Source organism: Spea bombifrons, chromosome 3 (assembly GCF_027358695.1).
Source record: "Spea bombifrons isolate aSpeBom1 chromosome 3, aSpeBom1.2.pri, whole genome shotgun sequence".
NCBI classification, from domain to species: Eukaryota; Metazoa; Chordata; class Amphibia; order Anura; family Pelobatidae; genus Spea; species Spea bombifrons.
In genome coordinates, this window is record NC_071089.1 from 13,382,804 (window position 1) to 13,408,226 (window position 25,423).

At 39.8% G+C, this 25,423-nt stretch overlaps 1 protein-coding gene across 2 annotated transcripts in view; it reads right to left on the minus strand.

Annotated features, from left to right (window-relative positions):
- CALM2 (calmodulin 2) overlaps positions 1–25,423 on the minus strand; it is a 186,015-nt gene that overhangs the window by 755 nt on the left and 159,837 nt on the right. The window contains exons 1-5 of one of the 2 annotated variants that reach the window (XM_053461085.1): positions 6,518–6,656; positions 1,645–1,675; positions 1,398–1,541; positions 1,215–1,321; positions 624–759 (exon numbers count right to left, since the gene is read on the minus strand). In XM_053461085.1, the coding sequence (XP_053317060.1) occupies positions 624–759; positions 1,215–1,321; positions 1,398–1,541; positions 1,645–1,675; positions 6,518–6,520 (421 nt within the window). In that variant the 5' untranslated portion in view covers positions 6,521–6,656. Of the gene's footprint in view, positions 1–623; positions 760–1,214; positions 1,322–1,397; positions 1,542–1,644; positions 1,676–6,517; positions 6,657–25,423 lie in introns of those variants that run through there. The other variant, XM_053461086.1, reaches the window with a different exon arrangement.

Genomic DNA, 25,423 nt, shown 5'->3' on the forward strand with positions numbered 1-25,423 from the left:
CAAACCGAGTACCACGACATGGTCAAGACAGCATACAGCAGATAATCACTTCTAAATATGAACTGTTCATAGTGGTGTGCAGTGGGATTTGAGGTTCCCAAACTGGATTAAGTTTGTGTTTGGGCATTTTTATACAGACATCTGTAGGATATTTATTCACACTATGTTGGGGGGGGGGCAGCTGATCCTAACATGCTTCCAGCAAGGAAACGCCTCATAAATTTAAGATTAGGCATATACACCCTATTTTATTAATTGGGTGTGAAATTTCAAGAAAAGTTTCAAATATCAGCAAACTGAAAGGCAACTGAGGGCTAGCCATGAAGGTTCTCAGCTATCCACCACTACATGCAAAGCCCTGTTGTACAAACCAGCAGCCTCAGCACATGTATATTACATGCTAGGACAACTCAGCCAGGAACTGCCATTTAGCATTGGCTTGCAGTGCCACGGCATGTTAGACCTACAATGTCAATTACACAATCCAGTGTAAAACACACTTTCCACAGTATTTGCTTCGCCAGACTTATTGTTTGGACGATTGTACTTTTTGATATTTTGGAAAGGCATCTACATTTGCCGAAAGATCAAAAAGAGGAATGTTTTCATTTAAGCAATCTTACCTTCGTAATTTACTTGACCGTCTCCATCAATATCTGCTTCCCTGATCATTTCATCAACCTCTTCATCTGTTAACTTCTCACCAAGATTTGTCATCACATGACGGAGCTCTGCGGCACTTATATAGCCGTTCCCGTCCTACAAATAGGGTGGGACAGTATAAATAGACCAGAAGTCTTATCAGCAATTTGCTGGCTTAAGCAGGGTATTTTGCATGGAGTTTGCATATCGGTTAGGCAGGCAGCACTGTGCTAGAACGTGTGCATTACGTTCTGGTCAATTGAATGAATGTTGCACAAGCTATTAGTAATCATGTTACAGAGTATAGTTGCCAAATATCAACATTCCACAATCTCTCTAATCCCAATATTTCTGACTCCACTTGTGGAAGTTACCATGTAACTATGCCAATGGAGGCTCTGGACTCATTGCACAAGGCACAGAGGCAGAACAAGTTTTATCACCCCAAGATTAAGCAAGCAAAGCCATTGCAATGTTCATGAAGCTGTCACAGATCAGTACAGATTTTTGCTTCATCCAGGAAGACTTTGGAATGATTCTAAGTGTGCTGAATCCATTTTGTAGTGAGTTACCTTATCAAACACACGGAATGCTTCTCTGATTTCTTCTTCACTGTCTGTATCTTTCATTTTTCTAGCCATCATTGTTAAGAACTCTGGGAAATCAATAGTCCCATTACCTGTGGAAGACAGCATCAAGTAAGTGTGATGCCCTGGAGGGTGGTCAATGACAAATAATTAAGTAACAGTGCTCACCATCTGCATCTACTTCATTGATCATATCTTGTAATTCTGCTTCTGTGGGGTTCTGTCCGAGCGACCGCATAACTGTGCCCAGCTCCTTTGTTGTGATTGTGCCGTCACCATCCTTGTCAAATAGCGAGAAGGCTTCTTTGAACTCTGCAAAACAGGAGAGGGAAAAGTCATACAATGTCTTGTGTCATATTAAGCAATTTGTAGAATGTGCTGACAAAACCATGCATCGGTGCCATGTATCCCATACCTGCGATCTGCTCTTCTGTCAGTTGGTCAGCCTAAGAGTGGCAAGAAAACATAAGAATCAATAGTGTTGCCAATACACGATTCAGTAATAACTTAAAAACCTCACATGCAAGACCAAGTAATCTTAGAACACTGGTGTTGTAGAGCTCCAGATGATCATGTGTGACCGAGGATATCTTTCCTCTAACCTTTTAATACCTGGCAAGCAGTATTAAAGAGTCTCAAAATAACCCTTCACTAAGGCGGAATGATCCAAAAAGTTATCAGTTTTCTTCTGCTCGCTCAGCAGTTCGACTGGCACAATACACCCACTTGTCATGTGCTGTAGAAACTTGAACATTGCTTGCTTCTCATTCCATTAGCCCACCATCTGAGGACCATAACCGACACAAGGCTGAACGCAGACCAGGGCACAGCAAATCATGCACACACCACTAGAGGATTAGCAACAAGTCTCAGGAAATAATGTTCAAATAATCTTCACTAACTTCTAAACTGCAGCATTCTAGAGCCAAGACAGACAATGATGTCTTATCACTAGGAATAAGTCCAAGATTTTTAAAAAGTTATTTTTTTTTTAATAAAAGCTTCACACATAGCCTAGGCTGGAGGAGTCGTAGCACATGATTGAGAAGCAGTACAAATCGCTATACAAATCTTCTGATGTGCAGACTGGCAGCTGCCTGGTGTTAAACTGACATATTAATGTGATCTCAAGAGGATGAGCAAACAAATCAGCATGATCTTGTTGAAAAAGTTCCAAGAGTTTTTTGAAGTGCATGAGTGATCACTGAATGGAAACAAAGGTTGACAACGTGCCACAGTGGCATTTGGGAATACACTTGTTTGACTGTTCAATTGGCCGTGGATTAACACATTACAATGAATGATGCTCTGGATTTACTTACTATGAGAGCCTAAAATGTGTGGCTTCAGGGGATGGAGCAGCTAGGTTTATTACAAGCTGTAAATCTGGCTACTGAGCTAGTACAAGCTATGCATTTCTCAAACGAAACAGCTTTGCTGGCTGATCAGTGAGATTGTTTTGAGACAGATTAAGACACTATACATTTTATGGCAGCTGTGGCACACACTGCTATTACCAAAGTTGAACAATGACGTTTGAGTCCATGGTATATGGCGGGTTTTTAATGTATGGTTCATGTCACATGGAAGTCTGGGCTTAGTATCCAGCCACAAAACCCAGGAGCTGCAAACACTACTGCACTGCTAAGTAATGTTGCACCAAGTGACCCTTACTGATCACCCAGCAAGGCATACGCCAAGTAGAGGTGGTGCCCAGCAAGTGAAATACTATGTGCCAGGATGGAGTTCCTAGGTGCCATGGCATGTGTATACATTAGAGAACCCCCCCCCACAAAAAAAAAAAAACAGGTTTGTTACAACCCATAACCTGTGAAGTGCAGTGAAGTTAAAATGTAGGATTAAAAGGCAGGCCAGTAAGCAGCTGAAGTAGCTGCCTGTAGCTTGTGGTCTGCAAGTAATTAGCTATGAACCAGTCTACTGGCTTATCTGTATATTGTAAGCACAACTCTGCACCCCTAAAAAGACTAAACATTCCACAAGAGTCTGTGTCACATGACAACACTTAGACATAGAACTAGTGACAGCACCACCATGAACATAAGCATAGACTGCATTACGAGCTTGGATGCCTGCCCAAGTACAATTGGCAATTCCAATTTGAGAAAACACCTAGTTTTTAAGAGCTTGAATGGAGTGTTGGTTACAACAGCTCCTATGACAAACTACGGTAACAGACGGAGCGCGTGCCTACAATAACGTCAGAGTCAAACAGAAAAACCCACACCTACAACTCTTTTGATATTACAAAACACATGCCTAGGTTTCAGGTCCAGAGACCAGTTGCAGTGCTTAAGACTTTTCACTGGTGACAGTTTAAGGAGGTCACCAATCTATACTGCAAGCTCACTCTCTAGCACCCTCAGGCACTTTCAAGGCAGCGAATGCTTACTTACATGACTTTATATTAATTCCACGCTAACAGATTGGGTAGTTTTGGGTTGACAAATTACTTGCGTGCAAAACATTGAACAGCTGATGAGATCTGCGTGGGGTTATGCCTTTACATTTTTAAAAACCAAATCAATAAAACTCAAGACATTAGAGATGCTGTACAACATTCAAAAGGTTGTGACCTCACCAGAGCGTTACGCAAATAAACCTTAGTACATCTTTTCTATGAGTGTTTGACACAAAAGCAGGTGCTGATAGATAACAGGTTCATCTAGTTACTTTTTTTTTTTTTAAAGAAAACACCTAGTTAGATGCACGACAGGTGTAGGTGGTTTGGGAATAAACTAAGCATTTATTGCCATTCAGTTTAAGGTCTTCCATGAATAAATAAAGCAGATAGTTTGGGCAAGTATGCAATACCTTGAGGCCTAGACTTTGGTGCACCAATGAATGCTAAGCTTTCAGGATCTAAAGTCTGATTTGGCTATATACATTTTTCTTAGAAATAAGGCCCACCTATGGGAGTAGGCCAAATAGACAACTGGCACACCAAGTCTTTAAAGTGATTTATGGTACTAACAGGACTTCTTTTGTATTTGCACAAATACTGGATTTTTAGTTTTCTGCTACATGGAGTGCCCATAAACCAAAAGTACTCATTCCTATGAGCAGGATATGCACCACCTGCTGGCTTTACACCAATAGCCATCACTATGCTTATGGCAACAAAACTAATACATTAAAAGCAGGCTAACCACCTTGCTATAGAGAAAAGCTAGACAAGGAATGCATGTGGGAACACCAGCTATGAAGGGACAGCGGCCAACAGGAAGCAGAACAGGAGCCAAGTGCCACGCCCACCAGTCTTCAAAGAAAACTTTAGAGGGTTCTTTGACTACACCTCACAGGCAGCAGAAGACTATCTACGGGAATAAAACTAGTTGTATCAGCAGTTACACGCCGCTAAAGACTATGGTACACATGGTTCCTATAACAGCAACTCTGACTAGGCCAAGTAACTCTGCCCAAAAAGCAATAAGTCAACCATTTCTGAATTCTGTCACATAAAACTGATCTTCTGGGGAATGCAACGCTGACAGCACAGGACTGCTCACATAGCTTCCATAACATGCTTTTAATCATATGAAGTGTTAGTATCTGAGGGATGTAAAAAGATTGAAAGTTTCTCTTAACAAGCCGGTCGGTACCAACCACACTATCAACCTGGCACAATGCGTAAGCTGCCATCTGACAGATAGATGTGAGCCCAATCCCAAATACACTGCCATAGTATGGTGTAGCATTTTCCCCAGTCTCATACTTTGTGTTAAAATGCAAATGTTCATTTACCCAGAAAGGCAGGCTTGTCACTCTGCTCCATTGTACGGCACTAATGGAGTGAGCAGGACACATGCCCTTCCTACCGGAAACTGCAGCACAATGCAGCTGGACCCACCCTGATACAGGGAGGAGACCAGATAGGACATTATGGGTGACAGGAGGCTGCTCCCTACTTACTCACTGCCCTAGTTCTACCAGAAAAGCATTTTACAGACCAAAGCGTAGTATTCTGTGCATACCAGGCATTTCACCTTCTATGCTGATCATATGAAGCAACACCACCAGTCTATAGAAAGTTATAACACGACTACAAGCCATCCACCCCGACGGTCTACTGCAGGCAATCAGTTTATAGGTACACGAGCCGGCCAGCTCGCTGCGAAACCCCCACCCGATTTTCCTCAAGCATCACTCGACCCAGTTTACAGATGGGTTATTTCGGATTATGTAACAGGTACTCCATAGCCCACTTACAGCAAGTGATCAGCCTAAAGCAGGGCGTGGGAGGGAGCAGCGCAGCAACCATGTATCTCAATGCACCACAGCCCAGCCCAAGATAACCCCCACGGGCTGAAAAACTACACAAAGCGTTACTGGGGCAAAGGGGCATATTTTGCACTGCATATATCATACACCATTACAAGAAGGACACATTGTAACACTAGCAGAGCAAACTCAGGCAATAAGAATCCATTCATGGGGCCACTTCTACAATGCACCAGCCCAAGGCTTACTACAGCCACATTCGAGCGGCTTCGATGGTGACAGCTCTAGATTAACACATCACACATAAAGACCAGTATCTCTTGCAATGAATGAATCAGTGATTTATTTCACCTAATCCGCACAGACTGCACAAGTGGGCTAACAGCCTTACTAAGGGGGCCATCAATCACAGGGACAGATCCTAAGCTGATATTAAATCGTGAATTTACCAGGAGGTAGCAATCCGGAGCACTCCAGCTAGCCCCACATCGAAGCAGACATCACCCTGAGCAGGACAAGACCTTAACGATCACTGACAAGCCAAAGGATAAACGTAGCCGTAAAGACCCCAAGTATCTATAAAGAGCCCCAAGCACAGGCGATCGGTGAGAGCAGAGACTCAGACACTGCGAGCTGCTCCAAAGATTCTACATGACCGGTTAAAAGCCTACAGAAAGATACATTTATCCAGCACAACAAGAGCAATACAAAGAAAAGCCCCAGGGTCAGTGTCACTTTATCCTCCCATTAAACAGACGACTAATAAACAAGCACTGGCCGCTTCCATTCATAAAAAGCTACGCAAACATAAGAGGCGAATCAAGAGAGCAGAAAATCCTTGCACCGGCGAGACAGGACACCTCCCTTCCGTCACACGGCTGTCTGAGCCATCACCATGAACCACCGGCCGCACCGAATAAGAAGTGCGTAGTAAGTCCATCGGCAGGAGCCGGCATGCAGGACACTGCGAGCACTTACTGATGCGCCAGAAAACTACCCAATCCAATGACAATCCGCCGGGCAGCGAGGAGCCCCTGGGCATTACTCACCATTTCTAAGGGCGGTTAGAAAGCGCGCAGCTCCAGTAGACTCAGAACAGACAACTGCAACCCTCACAGGATCGACTCGGACTAATTTCTAACCGCCGCCAACGGCCCTACATAAACACCTCCCTCGACACTGTATCTCTCCGCCAGTCACATAAGCCCGCCCCTAAGAGAAAATGATGGCGCGGCTTCCTCATTCGTGTTAGCTACTCTATAGCCACTTCATTAGAAACAGGATTATTCTGACAATATAGCAAGATGCTGCCTGTAAAAGTTTTCGGAAAGCTGTCGTGTGCTATTCCCCACTATTTCGTGCTAGTTTGGTTCATGTTGTGTAATGGCGGGTACAAGTCAGGGGACTATTTTATCACAGCGAATGTGCACATTGAACTGGTCGTGTAGATGTGCGGTTGTGAGGAGCGGGGCTCTGATTGGTCGCTTGGTACCTGCAATGCGTCACTCGGGCATGCACAGTGTGGTTCGCAGCGCCCCGTGCGCAATAATGGCAGATGCGAAACGCAGCAGAATAGGGAGGGGGAGCCGGGCGGGAGTATCCCCCATTATCTACACTTTCATTACCTGTACGGGCTGAACACCCTTATTATCTTCCTTACCTACATAAACAGAGACGGGGCTGGTGTGCAAAGTTAGCCACTTACTAGTACTTTCATTATATGTATACTTAAGGTTGCTTATATGCAACATGAGGCATCCCTAGGGGTTGGAATATGCAACATTATCCATGCCACTTTATTCTATGGGGTACTTTTTACTAAAGCAATATTAATGCTATGATAATTTTCCTGGGCTGAGCTTAAGTTGGAAAGTCTGTTTCCAAACTAGAAACCTGCGGATCAGTGGAAATTATAACAATTAATTCAATGTATGGGGTGATACAGAAAACTTGCAAAAACTCTTATTTTAAAGCTATGAAGACCCCCGGTAGGACACAAGTAGGCCTGGTATGAGGAGGCAAAAGTCCCACTGCAGACATTGGCGCGTACAGTCACCAATCAAGAAGCAGAAAAAGAAGTGGCGATAAAGTAGCAGGAAACCCACCTTTTTTATTTATAGCGGGGCAGATTCAGTCCTCTTTATCTAGTTTTGGTAAACCAGGCACTAAATCATACCGTAGCATTTGTCCCTGAGATATCTGCAATGTGACACATGCAGTTTTACGACAGCACATTGTATCTGTCAGGGAAAGGCTGCGATAGAAAAATGCTGCTTTTGTTCATTAATGATTAGAGTAATGCAGAGAGGCTTCCCAGCCAGCTTTCTGCCCTGCGTATTGCTTACCAACATTTAAACGCGTGAAATATGCCTCTACCTAAATGTGCATTCTTCAGCGTTGGACAATTTGGAAGTTTTGTAATTCAAGCGTTTAGCTATTTCTGGGCTGGGCACCTGTTTTGGTGATGGTGTCCACGGGGTGTAGGCTTGTGCTGGTGGTTCTTTACAGACGTTAGAAAGGAGCGATTTAGCGGATGGGATTTTGGAAGAGGTAGAAAGGGGTCCACGCAGGTTCATATGATTCACTGCCTCGGTAACCCCACATTGAAGCAGAATGGGTGGTATAGATAATGGAAGGATAGAGTCACTTTTCAATTGGTGAAATGAATATCCCTCACAATAGAAGTAACTTGAAACTAGTGAGCATTAGTAAGTCATCATGTACTAGTTAATGATTGCTGTTTTTTTGCACGGGTCATATTCTGTATACGCGCCTGGTATGGCAGATACATACTTGGCTGTTTAGAACGCTGTACAACCCAGTAAGGAAATCACACTTAAGGCTCAAGCAAAGAAATGGAACGCTTCCTAACATAGGTGGGATGAAAATCTGTTGTAAAATAAAATTGATCATGGGACCATCTGTTTGTAGCCACCTGAACTACTTGTTTGAATATCATCTGCTGCAAAAGCAGCCAGCTAACTACCTCTGTAGAGGCACTGAAGATATTACAAATATATACAAAGGAGGTCCTCCTGCACATTAGGTTTGGTTGTATGATGTAAGCTAAACCTGATTTTTCCATGAAGCAAATGTTATGTACTTGTCCTAATGTGCGAGACACAATTTATGCATAGAAGTGATCACACATATAATACTCGAGTATATTAACATACAGAATATGCAATACAGTGTTACACAAACCATTTGCAGAATTGTTTAAAGAGCTTGCCTATAATAATAGTGCAGTGAAGGTGTTTGTGTGGGGGATGTGGGGTAGCATTATTTAAAAGCCATAATAAGGAGGCAAATATGATGGAAGTCTAAAGTGGAGGCACATTATGAATAGACATTATGACTTTTGAATAGTCCTTGAGTGAGCAGAGCATTCATATTTTGCCTTAAACACCAACAAATATAAAGATTATTTGACAGGATTGGTAGTTTAACAGTTCTTCCTTCATTTTGACTTCTTGAATGTACTTTCTGTCTGTAACAAGTTCACTGTTGTTCGCAACTTCTGTATTGCTTATCAACTTCCTTGGTGTTGCATTTCACTAACTCTAATGTTGCCCTTTGTTACTATGTCTTACACTAGCCACACTCCTAGAACTAGAGACCGTAAAAAAGGAGTAGTTGGTATCCTTGTCTCTCCCCACTGCCCGTTTCAGGCTTTGTCATCAATTACCTCTTTCTCTTGCTTTTAAAATTCACTTTATCTGTCTCTTCTCTCCACATGTAACTGTAATCTATCAACACCTTGGTCGTACATCCCAGTTTATTGATCACTTTGCTGTGTAACACTTTCACTCCTTTACTATCCCCACAGTAATCCCTGGTGACAGAAACATGCCTATCAACAATACATTTTCCCTTCCCACCTCTCCGTGTGGACCGCTCCTCGCTGCTCTGCAAGTTGATGTGATCTCCCAATTTACAAACACCCACTATTCTTCTGACTAACCACCTCCTGACTTGCAACCTTGCTATACCTTCCACCCCTCCTCCACCTAAAAAGCAATGCAAATGTATGGAAATCTCTGTGACATTGACCCCTAACACACTTCTACCTCCCTTTTTAAAAATCTGCCTCCTCTTGCACTGATGTTGCCACATATGCTTGCCGTAGTTCTAGATATGGTTCCTCCACCCCTCATGCCTTCCACCTCATCCAGGGCACAACAACCAGACGTCACAGCGGCAAATGTGCTCTTGAACTGCTTAGCATCTGTAATGGAAATTGTGATTACCTGGGGATTTTGTACACTACAAATCCCATACTACTGCTTTCAACCTTGCAAAACAAACTTACTTTCATCTCCTTACTCTTGCAACCTTAAATGCCTGTTTTACCCTTTTAACACCTTCCTTTAGTCCTTCAACTCATGATCATGAGGGATAACATCCTCCCTCGTGGTGCTACTTACATGGTACTTCAACCCTATCTCTTTGCTTGACCATTGCTAGTCTGGTTTCCACCTTCAATACTCTTCTGATGTAGCCCTCACCACAATTACAAACAATCTTGGTGCTAAAACAAAAGATACATTTTTCTGAACTCTTCACAGGCTTTGTCATTGTGGACCAACTCCTACTTCTACAAAAAGAAAATATTTTATGGCATTTTTAATACAGCTGTCTCCTGGCTCAAATCCAACCTCTCTGACTGTACCTTCCGAGCTCCTTGTTTGGAATGTGTTCATCTCCTATATTGCTCCCAGTTGATGTGCTTCATGGGTCAGTTCTGGGGTCCTATTCTTTATCTACACTCCCTCTCTTGGAAAACTATCAGCGGTGGTGAGCTTTGTTCAATAGGGAGCATTTGCAAACATGGGGACACCGGCAATTTAAACTGTAAAACACTGAATTTTACAAACTTCAACATCAACAGGTTAAGGGCATCCCTTCAGCTCATTGACTGCCACTAGATTTTTGCAGCAAGAAATGTAGCCGATGCATGGAATATCTTCAAACTAACATTAATGAAATATACTTATAAGGATGTTCCTTTGGGACAAATAAAGAATACAATTAATGAAGCAAATTGAAACCAATGTGTCTTAATGGACCGATCAGGAAATAAGGAAAAAGGATCAGTGGCATTATTTATAAGATACAAAGATGCTAACATCTGATATAAAGAGATTTGGTGAAATTGGAGGACTAGGCGACAATGTGATTTAATGTTCACAAATGCAAAGTTACTCTTTTTGGAAATCATTGAATTAAAAGGATTTGGGAATAGTTGTAGAAAATAAACTTAGGCACAGTGTTCAATCGCAGTCAGCTGCTGCAAGGTCAGTTATTTTTGGCACAAGGCCAAATTACTTTTTGTTCCATATTTCTTATAAGGCAAGAATTTATATGACTGAAAAGACAGTAGTACAAAATTATTTAATTATATCAAATTACATTAAAAATCAGTCATTCAAATGACCCCAAATCTTACTTGGTGGTCTTGTTATATTCAGGATATCCTATAAATGTTTACATTTCCTCATTGTGTTAACCTCTACTACTTGTGCTCCAAGACTATTCTACTTATCATCCAATCTTTCAGTAAACCACATATCATTTTAGTAGCTCTTCCTTGGACTATGAAATTGGTGGGCCACCCTTTCCATTGCATTATACTCTACCTTATTCCTTCTTGTCATTTAGAATACAATAACAGATTTCACTATTGACCACATCCCTTGATTTTATACTAACCTCTGTAGCCTGCTGGCCTTGGGCCCTGAGTTGAGTGCCAGACAGCCAGAAGTTCCTACCTACAGCAGAAATTAATGTTATCCTTAAATGTCTAACTTTGATGTCACTGCCTCACAGACACAGAGCCGCAATCGTTGCAGTGATGACTTGCATCCCCTCGTGACCCCCTCCTCTTTGCTGCCCTTGTTCTGTGTACACCCCACAACCTCTCATGCAGCCCTTTCACCATCAAATCCTTGCAAGGTTTCCAGCATGCGCCAATTAGCAGAGAATCCCCAAACGTCTGGGAAGCAACATTAAAAGTAAAAGGTTTCCCAGAGAGTCTGTCCAGACCCTCCTAAGACGTCTCATAAGGCCTCCATGCAGTGCTTACCAATCACTCTTTTTGATGAACAGCAGTTGTAATCAAAGTTGTAATCAAATAAAAAAATATGATTTTTTTTTTAAATAAATAGATAAATAAGGACTCCATGAAATCATAAGGGGTACCAACTAGAAATATACATTTAAAAAAAACTTAAAACCTTTCTTACCCCATTCCAAAATAATGGTCAAAAATAAGAAAAACATGTGTAGAATGAAAGGGAGCATTTTACTTCCTTGTAAATTGAAAAAAAAGACGATTTTGGAATATTTCTCTACACAAGGAATGTTGAACATAAATCGGGTTGTTTGGGTTGTGTGGGTACACTAAATATAGAAAAGAAGAACTGACAAACAAAACTGGGGGGGGGGGGTAAACTCCTCTGTCACCAAAGGATAAAATAGCAAATATTTCCAGAATGTTAATATTTTTCATGGCCTACCAGTAACTTTGCATTTCCTTACACCTATCCATATCATCAAAAGAATAACATAGTTAAGAAAAGGCCATGATACATGCGTAATTTACTTATTCTTCTTTCTGTTGCTTATGAGGAACACATTAGTAGGACCGACAACCATATGTTTCTGTTAGAGCATGTCTTAAATCTCACTTCTATTATTAATATGTCATCACCTTACCATATGCAAAATGATATGACACCAGCAGGAATATATAAGTAGGGCCAGGGTTGTATCGGTTACGCTAGCACCTGTCTAATAGCATGCTCTGATTATTAATAATGTATATACCTTAACCTTAGGCAATAGTGAAAATGTATTAATAATGAATATTATTAATTACACCTGTTAATATAAGCATCCTGTAACATATTAAATACTATCAATTATATATAATATACCACACCTTAATCTCTAATTTATTGAGACATAAATGATTAAATTCTGCTAAATAAAGCATAACGGAGGGTCTGCATGAGAATATTACTAATGATTTTAACTTTTAGTTTTGAGTTAGAGGTACATGTTGGCTGCAAAAAGATCTCAGAGTACAGGCATAACCCACGTCAATGTACACAATGGTGTCCAGAGCACGTGTGTATAACGAAGAAGTAGAGAATTATCCTTTTCGCTTAACAACGCATGTACTGCACTGCAATCTTCAGGTCATTCCCACCACAAAACACCCAAAAGACAATTAAAAGTCAGACTGATGGGCTGGCATTGTGCTGTTATGTGTCTGTCCTCCTGTGTTTTTAAGCACAATGTATCATTTCGGGAACAGAAATTTACAGTTAAATTCTAAAGAAGAAGGATGTTTTTATCAAAGTTACACAGCGGAGCAAATTTAGAAGGAGACACATTTGTTGCTTGAGTTTGGAGCAATTGTGTTCAAAGTACTCTGAGCTTATTGTAGAAATGTATAGCATCAGCATTTTCTTAGGGAATCTGATAAGATAAAGCACCCTGGTGGACTTTGTCTACTTAACACAGCAAGTATGAATTGCACCTAAAATAAAATGTGTCTTTAGGTCAGGTCCTGTTGATCAGATTTTGCAAACAAGGTTGTAGGATTGTGGAAAAAATTGCCTATGGCACTTGATTTCAGCATGGGGCAATACTTGGGCTTAACTTGCACACTCCCAAGATTAGTGGGCATTGCTTTGAAAGGTAACCCTATTTCAGCCACAGTGTTTAGCAATGTCCATGAGGGTGCAATTCCTGTTACCTTTGAATGCTGTGAGTGGCATTCAAAGGTAACAGGTAACATGCCGAAGAGATAAAAAATGGACATCGTCTACGTCTATTTTTCTTTATTAAGAGCTCCTAGAAAGTACAATACAGTATTTAAGGATAATACACCTGTGTATTGTAGAAATCCATCATGTAGTAGACCAACATTGCTTAAAAGCCATAATTTAGGAAGATGCCTATGATCGAAAGGCTAGACCATGGAATAAAGCTTACCATGTCATTTTTTTATTATATATCCTATCAACCATTCATAATGTGTTTTTGTTTTAAAATGTTCATTTGCACAGGTCCTATAAGTAATTTTATTGTGGAGACAAGCAATGCATATTCATCCAGAAATGGTGATTTTTGGTTCGAGGCAACTACCAAAAGAATGTGTTAGAAACATCACTACAGGATTAGGGTTATAGCTGTATTTATGGGAGTGTCGCGTATTCTGAGAACGAAAATTGTCTAAGAGGAATTTGGTCTAAAATAATCATTTAAACTTTTTAAATCTTTAACATTTTTGTTAAGTTATAAATCCACCAGTCAAGAGTAGGCTGGCTGCTTTTTGACTGTAAGGCACACTTCTTAACTTTTTTGCCTCAACTCCATCTGAAAGTGTTTGTGAGAGTTGGTTTGCATTACGTGTAATACCCTGAAGCCATGAATGTAGATTTTTTGCATGGGTGGAGTGAGGAGCAGGAAGATAACTTGAAGGGGAAAATATTTTTCTCATTGAGCATAAAACCCGGCACTGTATACATTATTATATATTAGCAAAACACGTTTTTTTGTGATTTTGTTCCAACAACTCTCTGCAGACCTGGAGCTGTCATTGTTGCCAGCTGTGATATTTTAAGTGGCTTTCCCCAGGCTGATTTAACTATGCATTATACAGGGCAGGCTAAGATTTAGTGAGGTTTGCTGTTGATAATTCATAGTGACATCAATGAGTTCCAACTCTTCTGCAAACTCTCTTATTAGTTAGTATACTGAACTGTGTGATCACCAGAATGGAACAACAGGGGGAAGACAAAAAGAAACAAAGTTTCTCCTTCTCAACACTCAACAGTTAATTTAAATAAATATGGAAATTAATATTTAATGGACAAAGAACCCAATGGGATCTCAAATCATATTGTGCTGCTTTCTGATGAGAGCAGTGCAAAAAAAAAGAAAATCAATGCAAGAGAAAACAGAAAAAAAATCAGTAAAAGTAAAAACAAATAACAAATCCCTTAACACCTCATAGGCCTTCCAACAGATTTTTTTTTCTAAACAAAAAACTTTTGCTGCCTACTAACTAAAATATGTTTAGAAAAAAATAAGTGTAATTTTGGCCCCTTATTACCTTCCAAAGCCTGTATGGGGTACCCCTGTATAAAAGGAGTGTTCCTAAATTTTTAGTTTTATTTTATGGCCACATACGATATAAAAGGGACGGTGGGGAAATGGCTGCCTTATATGTGACAGAATGCCCATTCTCAGAAAGCCTAAAGACTAAAATACTTTTGAGGGAGACTTTGGACCGTGTGACCTATAATAAACCTATAGTCCCCATTAACAGAATTTTGAGGTAGGAAATACAGATTGTAACGTTATAAATGCCTTGTAAGGTTTGCATGTAAATGCCAAAAATAGATGAAAATCCCACGCATATGATGTGTTTCCAGGTTTTAGGGAACGTAGATTAATATCTTGTCTTAGGGGAAAAAACAATATATTGAACAATATCTAATTCTGGTGGGTAGTCTGTTGAAGAAAGACAGTGGAGATGCTCTCATCCTGCTCCAGCTTTCCTTACGTCTTGATACCAGCGAGAAGTTCAGGAAGTGTTCTTATCACTATAGCAACCAATAGAGTGGTCCAGCCAGTAGGAGCATTACATTGGTTGCTATGGTAATAAGACTAATTGATTATCTGTGTACCAGAATTGCTTAATCTATTTCTGAACTAACATCACTAAGGATCCTTAAGTAAATACCGCCCAGTCCAAGTACCATACTCACCTTTACATCTTCTAGGCACTTTCAGAAAGCCATAGTTTCCTTCTACATCATGGGATCATGCCTGCTTTCTGCTTTGCCAAAAAATAAAAACACATTCACTGATTTAGAATAAAATAGATATTGGAACCTGTCAGTTTACCCCTCTGTTTGGGGTATATTACTGAATTATTAGCTGGAACCACCCTGATACGGTGCTAGGGATCCCTTTTAATCTGCAGCTCCCAATCGGCTACAAAATGCACACTGACCTTGCTAGCTAGGTTATATTTAGCTATAGTGGCGGCTTTTTTTCTCACCACCCACATATCTTCTTCTGTACAAACTATTTGAGTAGGTGGAATTCACCTCTACATCTGCAACCATTTGGTCCATAGTTTCCGAAGCACCGATTACTTTTAATGTTCCTGGAATAATCTCAGCATTTCATGTCCCGATTTTGTTCCATTTTAAAGCATCTGGAATAACTGTTGTTTCTTTTCATATGTTAAGTAAAAGAAGGGGACGGTGGTGTCATTGTGTGCAAATATGTGAGCAGGAGACAAATGCTAGGCCTATTTGTGTGAGATTACACAAAAAATGAATTTATCAGGGTTAATTAAAACAAAGAGAGTCTAAATGGTCTTATCACTATAGCAACCAGTGGAGATGTGCAACCAGATGCAACTCCCATTTGTTGCTATGTGATAAGACCACTTTTTTTTACCTTGTGCTCCAGAATTACCTTTTATAGATAACTCCTTCTGTTGGCACATATTTTTATATATTAAAAATTACCATTTATTGTGTTAATTTTATTATTCTTCGTGTGTATTTGTCTAAATATCAGCTGGCATGGGCCATGCAGTGTACCCTAACTCAAACCCCAACTCAAACATACACTTCTCTATACGTTCCATACATACACCCAATGGTCACAGCCTTACAAAATCAGGATAGGGTGCCGTGACTTAATGCACACCTGATATCTTAGACTTTAATTATTTAATAAGTCATGGAAATGTGTCCACGTAGAGCTATTTTTACCAAATGACATGGAATCCCATAACCGATTCATTTGGATACCTTTGACTGAACAGGTTCTCCTTTTGAACTTTTACAAGTTTTATGCTTTTGGCTGTTGTCCATAACCTTGATAATAGTCGGCTTAGTTACGCCTTTTCCCTTATTCTAAAGTGCAACGCATTCCTGGATTTTTTCCGCAATACTTGGGCTCGCCTTCTTTATGCAGAATATTATTGCTAAAAAAGTACAAAAGTATCTACTTGGGGTTAAGAAGATGTAGTAGTATATAGCAGTAGTAGTTTTGCATAATTGCTGGAGGGCTGGAGATCGCCCTTTCCGAGTATTAACATACATAACCCTGTCCGCATGGGCCACTCCTTCGGAGTGATAATATCAATGAAAAATGTGGGTGTGGGGGACAAAAATAAATGGGGTGTTGACAGCTTTTACAAATACAATAAGATAAATCTTGTTATGTGTGCGATACATTTAGTCACACACAGAAGGGCAGATCAATGTTCAAACTCCCCGTAACACACTGTGATCTATGCTTTAACCCCTTCATGACCAGGGGGTTTTCACACCCTAGTCCTGGGAGCTTTTTCACCCCAAAATGTTACCATATGTTGTTCAATCATGATTCCCCTTTTTGATGCTTAATATGCATTGTAATTTTCAAGAAAACATAGGGCTTTCTTTTGATACATTTTTTATAAAAATAGTCTGAAATTTACTATGGATATATTTTTTTTAAAAAAAAAGAGAGAAATAAAAAAACAGCTTTTCTTATGATAGATTGTAGCTAGACTACAAATATTAAGGGTGCAAATATTATAAGTTTTACATTGTTTCAAAGAATTGCTAGTTTTCTAACTTTAACAGTGAACAAAGAACCTGTGAATACCCATAAAAAATATATATTTCCGGACTGTAGACAATAGGAGCATTTAAACACTCGTCATTCAGCCATTCTGCCACAAGTCTCTTCTGAAGTCAGCCGTAATATCTGTTTTATAAATGCCGTCGTTTTTTTTTTTTGTTTTGTTCTGCTTATGTGCAACTTCAGTGAAATGCACCAAACTGTGTTTGGCTGTATACCTAGATTAGGAAATATAGCCCATGCCTACTTTATAAAGTTATAGGGTATGAATTAAAACATGTCCGTGGAATATGCAGGTTATGTGCCAATTTAAAATATTCCTTTTGTTTTTGCTGGTTCTCGGCTGCAGTAGCTGAATGCCCCGTGGTGTGCTGACTGTATCCGCTCTCTCTGGTAGGCGCTGGCTCTGTTTTGGTGCGTATAGTAGACAGAACATACACTTCCTTTATGTTTGTTTGACGATGGGCCAGCATTTCCTCTTTTGTCAGGTTATTCTGCGACGGTTTTTTTCTGACGTACCCAAGGTCACAAAAAGAGGTTTAAATAATTTGATGCTGGCTTAGTAATGATCCATCCAACGATGGTACTGTTTGTTTAGAAATGGCAAAATGAAATTGCTAACAATTTTGCCGTTTCTGCCTAAACAGTCGTGTGTGTGTGTGTGTGTATATATATATATATATATATATATATATATATATATATATAAAATGACACGGTATAGTTAGTGACATATTTACCCTGAGCGTTGCCCTAGGCCTGACTTAAAGCCATGTGACTTAAAGCCTTTTAAAGCAGTGGATGGAGATATATCCCTTGTAACTGGGCTATCTGCCCCTTTTTTTGCGGCAAAGGTGACAGTGTAAATCACAGAGTATATCCTGAACTGCTTTTGCATTTATAAAATTAGACCCCATGGCTGCATCCTTTTTTTGCTTATAAAGAAGCCTCTCATTTATGTTGGATCATCAGTACAGGTGTTCTGATCTAGGTCGCACACCGCGGAAGACCTTTTTTAATAAACTTTAAATGTATGATTTTGGTAACCTGTAGGAGGGCGTTAGGCATTATCTAATCAGACTTTTGTACAGCTGGATAAAGGAGGGCTGCTAACACTAGATGTATCCTCCACTAAGAATGTATGCTGGAGTTTTTTGATAATCCCCATCAACAAGGTTAAAGCGCTGAATGTTTTTTATAATCTTGATCAAATCAGCAGGGTGCTTGGACTACATGAACCTGGATAAGCTGCAGGATATTGTGTGGCATAAAAATGTGTCTGCAATATAGTATTTTCAAAACCTTTATTATTAAAACGACTAACAAAATGTTTTGGGAAACCCAGCATTTATCACTAGATCGACGCGTTTTCTTTTAGGAGGTGGAAGGAGAATGAAAGGGTCCCCTGATATCTGGGGGTATCTGAAGTCTGCTGTCTGACCGGGTAAGCCTAACCCCCCCTATATTTGGAGCGATATATATTGTTTATATAGCTTGCTATAGTTTGGTGCTTTTCCAGTTTATCATAATATTATTAAGGTTGGTATATTTATATGTTAACTGATTATTATGGTTATTGTCACAAATAATACCTAATACATATTAGCTCATAACTTTGAAGCTACTTTTTATCAATATTCTCTCTTTATGTATTTTATTTATTTGTTTATAATTGTTTACACAGCTTATGATAATTCATTCGTGCATTGTGCTATTTAATTAAGGGTATATTGGTGATTTGACTCCTGCTTTAAGCGCTTATTTCCGGGTCTATTTATGTGCTTGAGCCTATGATTAAGGCCCATAAGGTTCGAAACGTGTTATTTTTCTATTCCCTGTCTATTGTCCCCCCCATGTTTATAGCTGCCTAATAAAGACCGCCTAAGTATGGATTTTGGTGGAGTTATTTGAATATGAGTTTGGTTTGGTGGTCTCGGTTTTGCAACGTTGGATTATTTTCCCCGAATCTTCGTTTTGCATCCCCTGATACCTGTGTCAGATCTTTTCTCAATGTCTGACCCAGACACACACAGAGATATCACTGGCAAGTATGAGAAGACACCTATCCTTTTACTCTAGAGTTCTTACACCTAAACCATCAGTAGTAACGATTTCTCAACGTCTGCTCATAGTAACATTTTCAAGTCTTTTCAGGCCCAAACATTCCTAGGAGCTGCATTACTTAGATAAGGTTCATACATGATTATGTTTTTTTAGACAGCTTTGTGTCTCTTGCAGTCCTTCTCCCCAGATGGTATAGGAGTCTGCTGGTCTTAGTATGATGGTTTCATTAACTGTACATATATCTGTCAATCAAGTAAACCTTAGCAGATCTATCATTTTATTGTTTCCTCACATAAAACCACAGTAGCTTTTTCAGTTTCTATGGCAACAGTTTATCAGTGCCCACTTTTGTGTCACATGACTATATAATAAGTGTTCCTGGCAAATTTATGACATTGTTATTTATAGATTTATATAGCACCTTCATATTCCACCAGGCTGTACAATGGGCAAACAGGACATAACAAGTAGTGCATCACACAACAGTTTGGATTTACAGAAATAAAAGGAGTTGAAAAGTTAATGGTAATAAAAAAAACCCAGCACCTTAAGAGGTTAATATGTATATAGTGCAATGCATGAAGATTTTGTCATTCACGTATGAGACCCAAAAAATGTATATTTGTTGTTCATCTTCTTTGCCTATCGGTCAGCTGTGTATTATCCTGAGAACCTGGTTTATATAGGTAGTTGAACACGTACTTGTTAGTTATTGTGAGTAATACATTGCTTCTTAACCCACACTTGTTATTTATCTTTGATTCTATGAAGGCTTTCTAATCTTCCTAGTGCCAAGGTCCATCGGGCATACATTTATGAGAGCCGCACCTTGGGCTCCATTCAATGTCCATGTACTGTTTGTAAAATGTTACAAAGTAGTCATAAAACACTAGAACACACAGTCAAGTAACGAAAACCCGCTAAACCCTGCGTTGCAGATCAAAGAAAACCTCTGGGAAGCCATATATATTGTTAATAGTCAAAGATACACTAACACCAAATATATATATATATATATATATATATATATATATATATATATATATATATATATATAGTACAACCGTTTTGTATTCATATGTAATAGAAAATCACTTATAAAAAAGTATAACAGTACCATCATTGCAAGTTTTTTTTAAATCCCATTTTATTCTGTAAATTAGGGTCCTTATTTTCTTCAGGGTTTCATGCCCGCAGAATGTCAGTCTTTATAGATGAAGAGAATTTCATTTCCCAACTTGCAACAATGTTGTAAAGTTCGGTCGGTAGAATATTGTTTCAATTGCCTGTTCTGCACAAATTATGTCTCCTTGATAGAGAAGATGCATCTCCTAATTTTTTTATTTTTAAAGGGTGAACAAATCTGTATTTTCATCTATTTTGCTGTAACAAAAAGCAGTGATATTATGAGAAATTAAATGTTCTTGTTTTCTTATTATTATTATTAGAATCAATTAAAATAGAATTTACCCCTTCAAGTCTTACACAGCCCTATAGCACTAATATCTATATACCGTATTGGCTCGCTTATAGGCCGCACCCAAATATAGGCCGCACCCTAAAAGTTAGGTGCTTTTCTAAGGCTAGGTTTCCACTTGGGTTTTTGTCCTGCGTTATTTGCTTGATGAAAAACGCCAGGAAAAACGCCAAGAAAACTGCCACTGCATTCTCCTGCGTTTTGGCGTTTTTTCTGGAGTTTTGTCTGGCGTTTTAGCCTTTCTGTGGAAATTGCTTTTTTGACCTTAGGCAGTTTTTCCAGCCTTTACAAGGTAGAATTTTCACCCAGTTAAAAGGGATTAGGATAAATGGCAAGTATCTGCCCCTCCTGATGTCATTTCCTTGGTAGAGTTCTACTTAAACACGCCCCGGCTGACCCTTTTTTCTCTTTTCTGTGGTTTGTAAGGCATGCTTTATTCCGAATGTCTGCTCCTCTAGGAAGATTGGCCCCAAATGATGGTGCAAATTGCAAGGGATACTCACTAGTTGAATAAGCTTGGACACATCAAAGACAATTCTGGGTGCCATGCTGCTAATAAATTACACAGAGACAGCACACAAGCAGATAAAAGTTTTACCACAGTACTGGGAAAATGGCAGCTCTTCCTCTTCCTGGGTCCTGCCCCTTTTTTGTAACTGTGGAAAAAAACGCCATAAAAAACGCCAAGGCAAACCCCACATGGCTTTTTCATGGCGTTTTTTCTCTCCCATAGACTTCTATTGGAGAAAAACGCCAAGATTTCCTTGCAAAAAATGCCTGAGTGTCAACATGCTGCGATTTTGAAAAACTGCCACAGAGCCCAAAAACAGCAGAAAAACGCCAAAGAGGACTGAAAAAACGCCAAACAGAAAAACACTAAGTGGATATGGCATTGTGCGATTTCCTATTGAAGAACAGCTAACATCTGGCTGCAGAGTTTTTTCACTAATTAAACGCTGTGTGGCTGAATTGGTGTTATTATGGGCGTTTTTGCAAAAAAAAAAAACCTGGCCTAAAGAAAAAAGTTTCTTAGTGAAAAAAACATAGGATATGCTGCCACTCTGCCCTCCCCCCGAAATATACTGCCACTCTGCCCCAACCAGGATATGCTGCCACTCTGCCCCCAAGATGTGCCCCCCCGACTTACCAGAGCAAACTCCCGGGTGTCTTACGGGGCCGGCAGGGGACATCTACGCAATATGCGTAGACAACCACCGTGGGAAGTGCCGGCAAAGAAGATTGTTAAAGCGCATCGTGCAGACGTTCACCGGCAGCGGCGATGCAATCGTAAACGACCTCCGCTGCCGGCACGTCTGCACGATGTGCTTTAACAATCTCCATTGCCAGGACTCCCCCCTTGGGAATTCCTGGCAAGGGAGATTGTTAAAGCACATCGAGCAGACGTGCCGGCAGCGGAGGTCGTTTACGCGCATCACCGCAGCTGGTGAACGTCTGCACGATGTGCTTAGACAATCTCCCGTGTCGGCACCCCCCCGTGGAATGTGCTGGCAGGGGAGGCTGTCACAGCGTCTTGGAGAGTAGGATGCAGGTCCCCTGCACCGCTGCGGGGTATCTGTATCCTAACCCTGCTGCCTGCCCAGCAGGGTGATATGAATTGCGCATTCCTGCACTAGACCCCGAATATAGGCCGCACTCCCACTTTAAAGACTTAAAGTTGGAGAAAAAAGTATTCGGGCAAAAATATATTATATATTTTGGGCCACTTAGCTGTTTTTATGGAAAACAAGGACATTTCTAGCTGTAATCGCGAAAGGGTTGATGAATTAGCCTTTTAGACTTAAACTTTGATCAGCGAACACAGGAGTGATGGGAGTGATAAAGGGCCTCTGTACGCCTATGAAAATTAAAATTCAGCCGTTTCCAGCTGCAATAGTCATTTACGAGATTAACACCGTCAGCGACGTATCTCTAATCCATTTGGTATTATTATAATGGCCAAAATTTGCTTTTCTGTCAAATTTCTCAAACATGTGAACGGTAGTGTATATTCCTGCAGAACTCAAAACCATGTAATTGTGCATCAGTGAAAAGGCCATATTGACGGCTCGTTCTCAAATAGTCTGACCGCAGCAAAGTCTTGATCCAAGGAATTGATTAGAGTTTAAAACAGGAGCACATTTTAATTTAATGGGTAGCTCTGGTCATAGATGACATGTCCACTTAATTAGGAAAACGATCTGCATATTGTGCATAATGCGTTGTGGGATATATGGTGTGACAAGACACCTGATGGCAACAGAATTTTATCAGAGGAATTTTTTATTTATATATACTTATCTGAAAAAAGGTAATGACATATTTGAACACTGGCATGGCTGGGAACTTGATTAGTCCTGGTAGCAGCTAATTGGTGGAACAAAATATTCTTGATCTCCTGGTGGGAAGAGAGGGTCAGAAGTTCACATCCTATTAAAATACACTCTCATTTTTTTATGTTTCAGTGGGATTTACTAAAGAAGTGTCAGAAATAAAAAAATAGCAATTCAAGTGTCTTATTTACCAAACTGATAAAGCACCAATTGCAGTGTGTGAAGCAGCTTTGTATGGGGAAATCTTTAGACGCCATGAGTCTTTTTTAGTTTTGTAAAGCATGTCTTGGATATATTTGGCGCCATCTTGTTGAAGAAAATGGTATTGCAGCTGATGTCATTGATTTTGCAAACCAGCATGTTCGGCACATACCTAATATTTCATATTCTAACAATCAGACATATCTTTATTTCAATCCATTGCCTTATGTTTAAAAGTGAAACTGGAGTTCTGTGCTGAATACAGAGCAATTACCACTAGAATGTTTCTGTTAATGTACCACTTAATTGTGGAAAGTCAATAAGTCAATAGTATATGGCTATATTTATATTCTAGATGCCTCTGGACAAAATAGACTACTTAATGCCTTTTTTGCTCTAAATATGAAATATATAAAATGTATATATATATATATATATATATATATAAAGTACCCCTGCTTGAATTCTATGGTTTTACATATCAGCACATAACAATCATCTGTTCCTTAGCAGGTCTAAGTACACAAAGTACTAAGTACACCTCATGATTCAATAACTTGTAGAGCAACCTTTAGCAGCAATAACTCTCACATCGCTGTGGAGGAATCTTGGCCCACTACAACGTTGCTTCAGTTCATTGAGCTTTGCAGCATTTATTTATGCACAGTTCTTTTAAGGTCCCGCCACTGCACTTCAATCAGTAGAGGTCTGGACTTTGACTGGGCTATTGCAACACCTTGATTCTTTTTTTTTTGCAACCATTCTGTTGTAGATTTATTGGTGTGATTGGGATCGTTGTTTTATGACCCAATTTTGGCCAAGCTTTATCTGTTATGTAATTTAACGTGCTGAGGCCTGTAGAGTCTAAGATGTAACTGCTACGTACATCAATCGGTGGCCGTGCACTGCAGTACCCAATCTATCTCTGGAGCACCAGTGTCTGTAAGAATACCAGATGACCAGTCCAGGTCTGGATGTGGATCTCCATTTTAGACTTATGAGCGCATGATATTTCATGAAATATTTTTTCTTAACGATTCTGAAAATGACTTGTGCAGCAATATTTCCGATTAGCCTTTTTTTCAGATTTGTATTTATCCAAGAAAAAAAAATATTTTAATAAACGAAATAAAGAGTTTTTCTTCGTAGAATGTTAGCTTTTAATAAAATAATCCAGTTGATTAAGCGCTCGCTTTTCAGCAAATATTTATAGGATGCGGGAAACAATAGAAGGAAAATACCTCATGCATGAAGCTTTAAACAATAAATTACAAAGGACTTCGCATCATGACAATACAAAAAGAAAAAAGATCTTAACTTCCTTGTGTTTACAAACACTGATGGACTGCCTTAATTCTGTCTTCTCATTGTTCATACTGCCAGCTTTAATATTTTTTTATTTATTTTTTTTGGACAAAAGGAATATGATTAAACATCACGTAGTCTCCGCTGTGATAAATCTCCTCGGAGTTAATAAAGTAGATGAAAGGCTTTTAAAGAAGACAGTGGATAAAAGAAGACAAAGTATATGCGTAAATGTGCAGCTAGAAGCACAAATATGTTTCACATGATCAGCTAAATGATAACTCAGCAGATAATTTTTAACAAGTATATTATGAAACAAATTGGCCGTTGTTGAAAGCTTTTGAATAGAGATGAACACACTGGGATTTTGTGAATCACTCAGATTAAAATTGATTTCAGAGGAATGTGCTGCTCGGGGCATCAAACCATGAACCTAATCAGCCATTAACATTATAATTTGACCCCAAACCACTTTTGGTAAACATAGACAAGAAAATATTAATTAGAAATAAGGTCTTACGGGGCAGGGACCCTATTTCCTAATGCATACAAGCCCAGCGGCATATACTGACCCAGACGAAGAGCCTGCGGCGGGGTGGGACTGCAGCTCTTTGCCGCTCTACACGTAGTAGATTGTGCTGTTGGGTGATCGGCTCTCTGGCTCGCCTACTACTGTATCACAGAGTTGGGGAAGATCAGAGATATCTCCTGTAACTGGCTTATTTGGACTACAGAGGTCCGTACCGAGTTTGCACAGATTCCTTGACTCTCTTCCTCTGCAGCAGACATCCGTCTTGTCTCAATACTCCGGACGGAGGAAGTGCAGGATGAGGTTGGTCCTGGTGACTGCGACTGTGCCTATTGTGTCTTTATCATATCTGTAGGACTTCTGTGCAAAAAGACTGCACTTA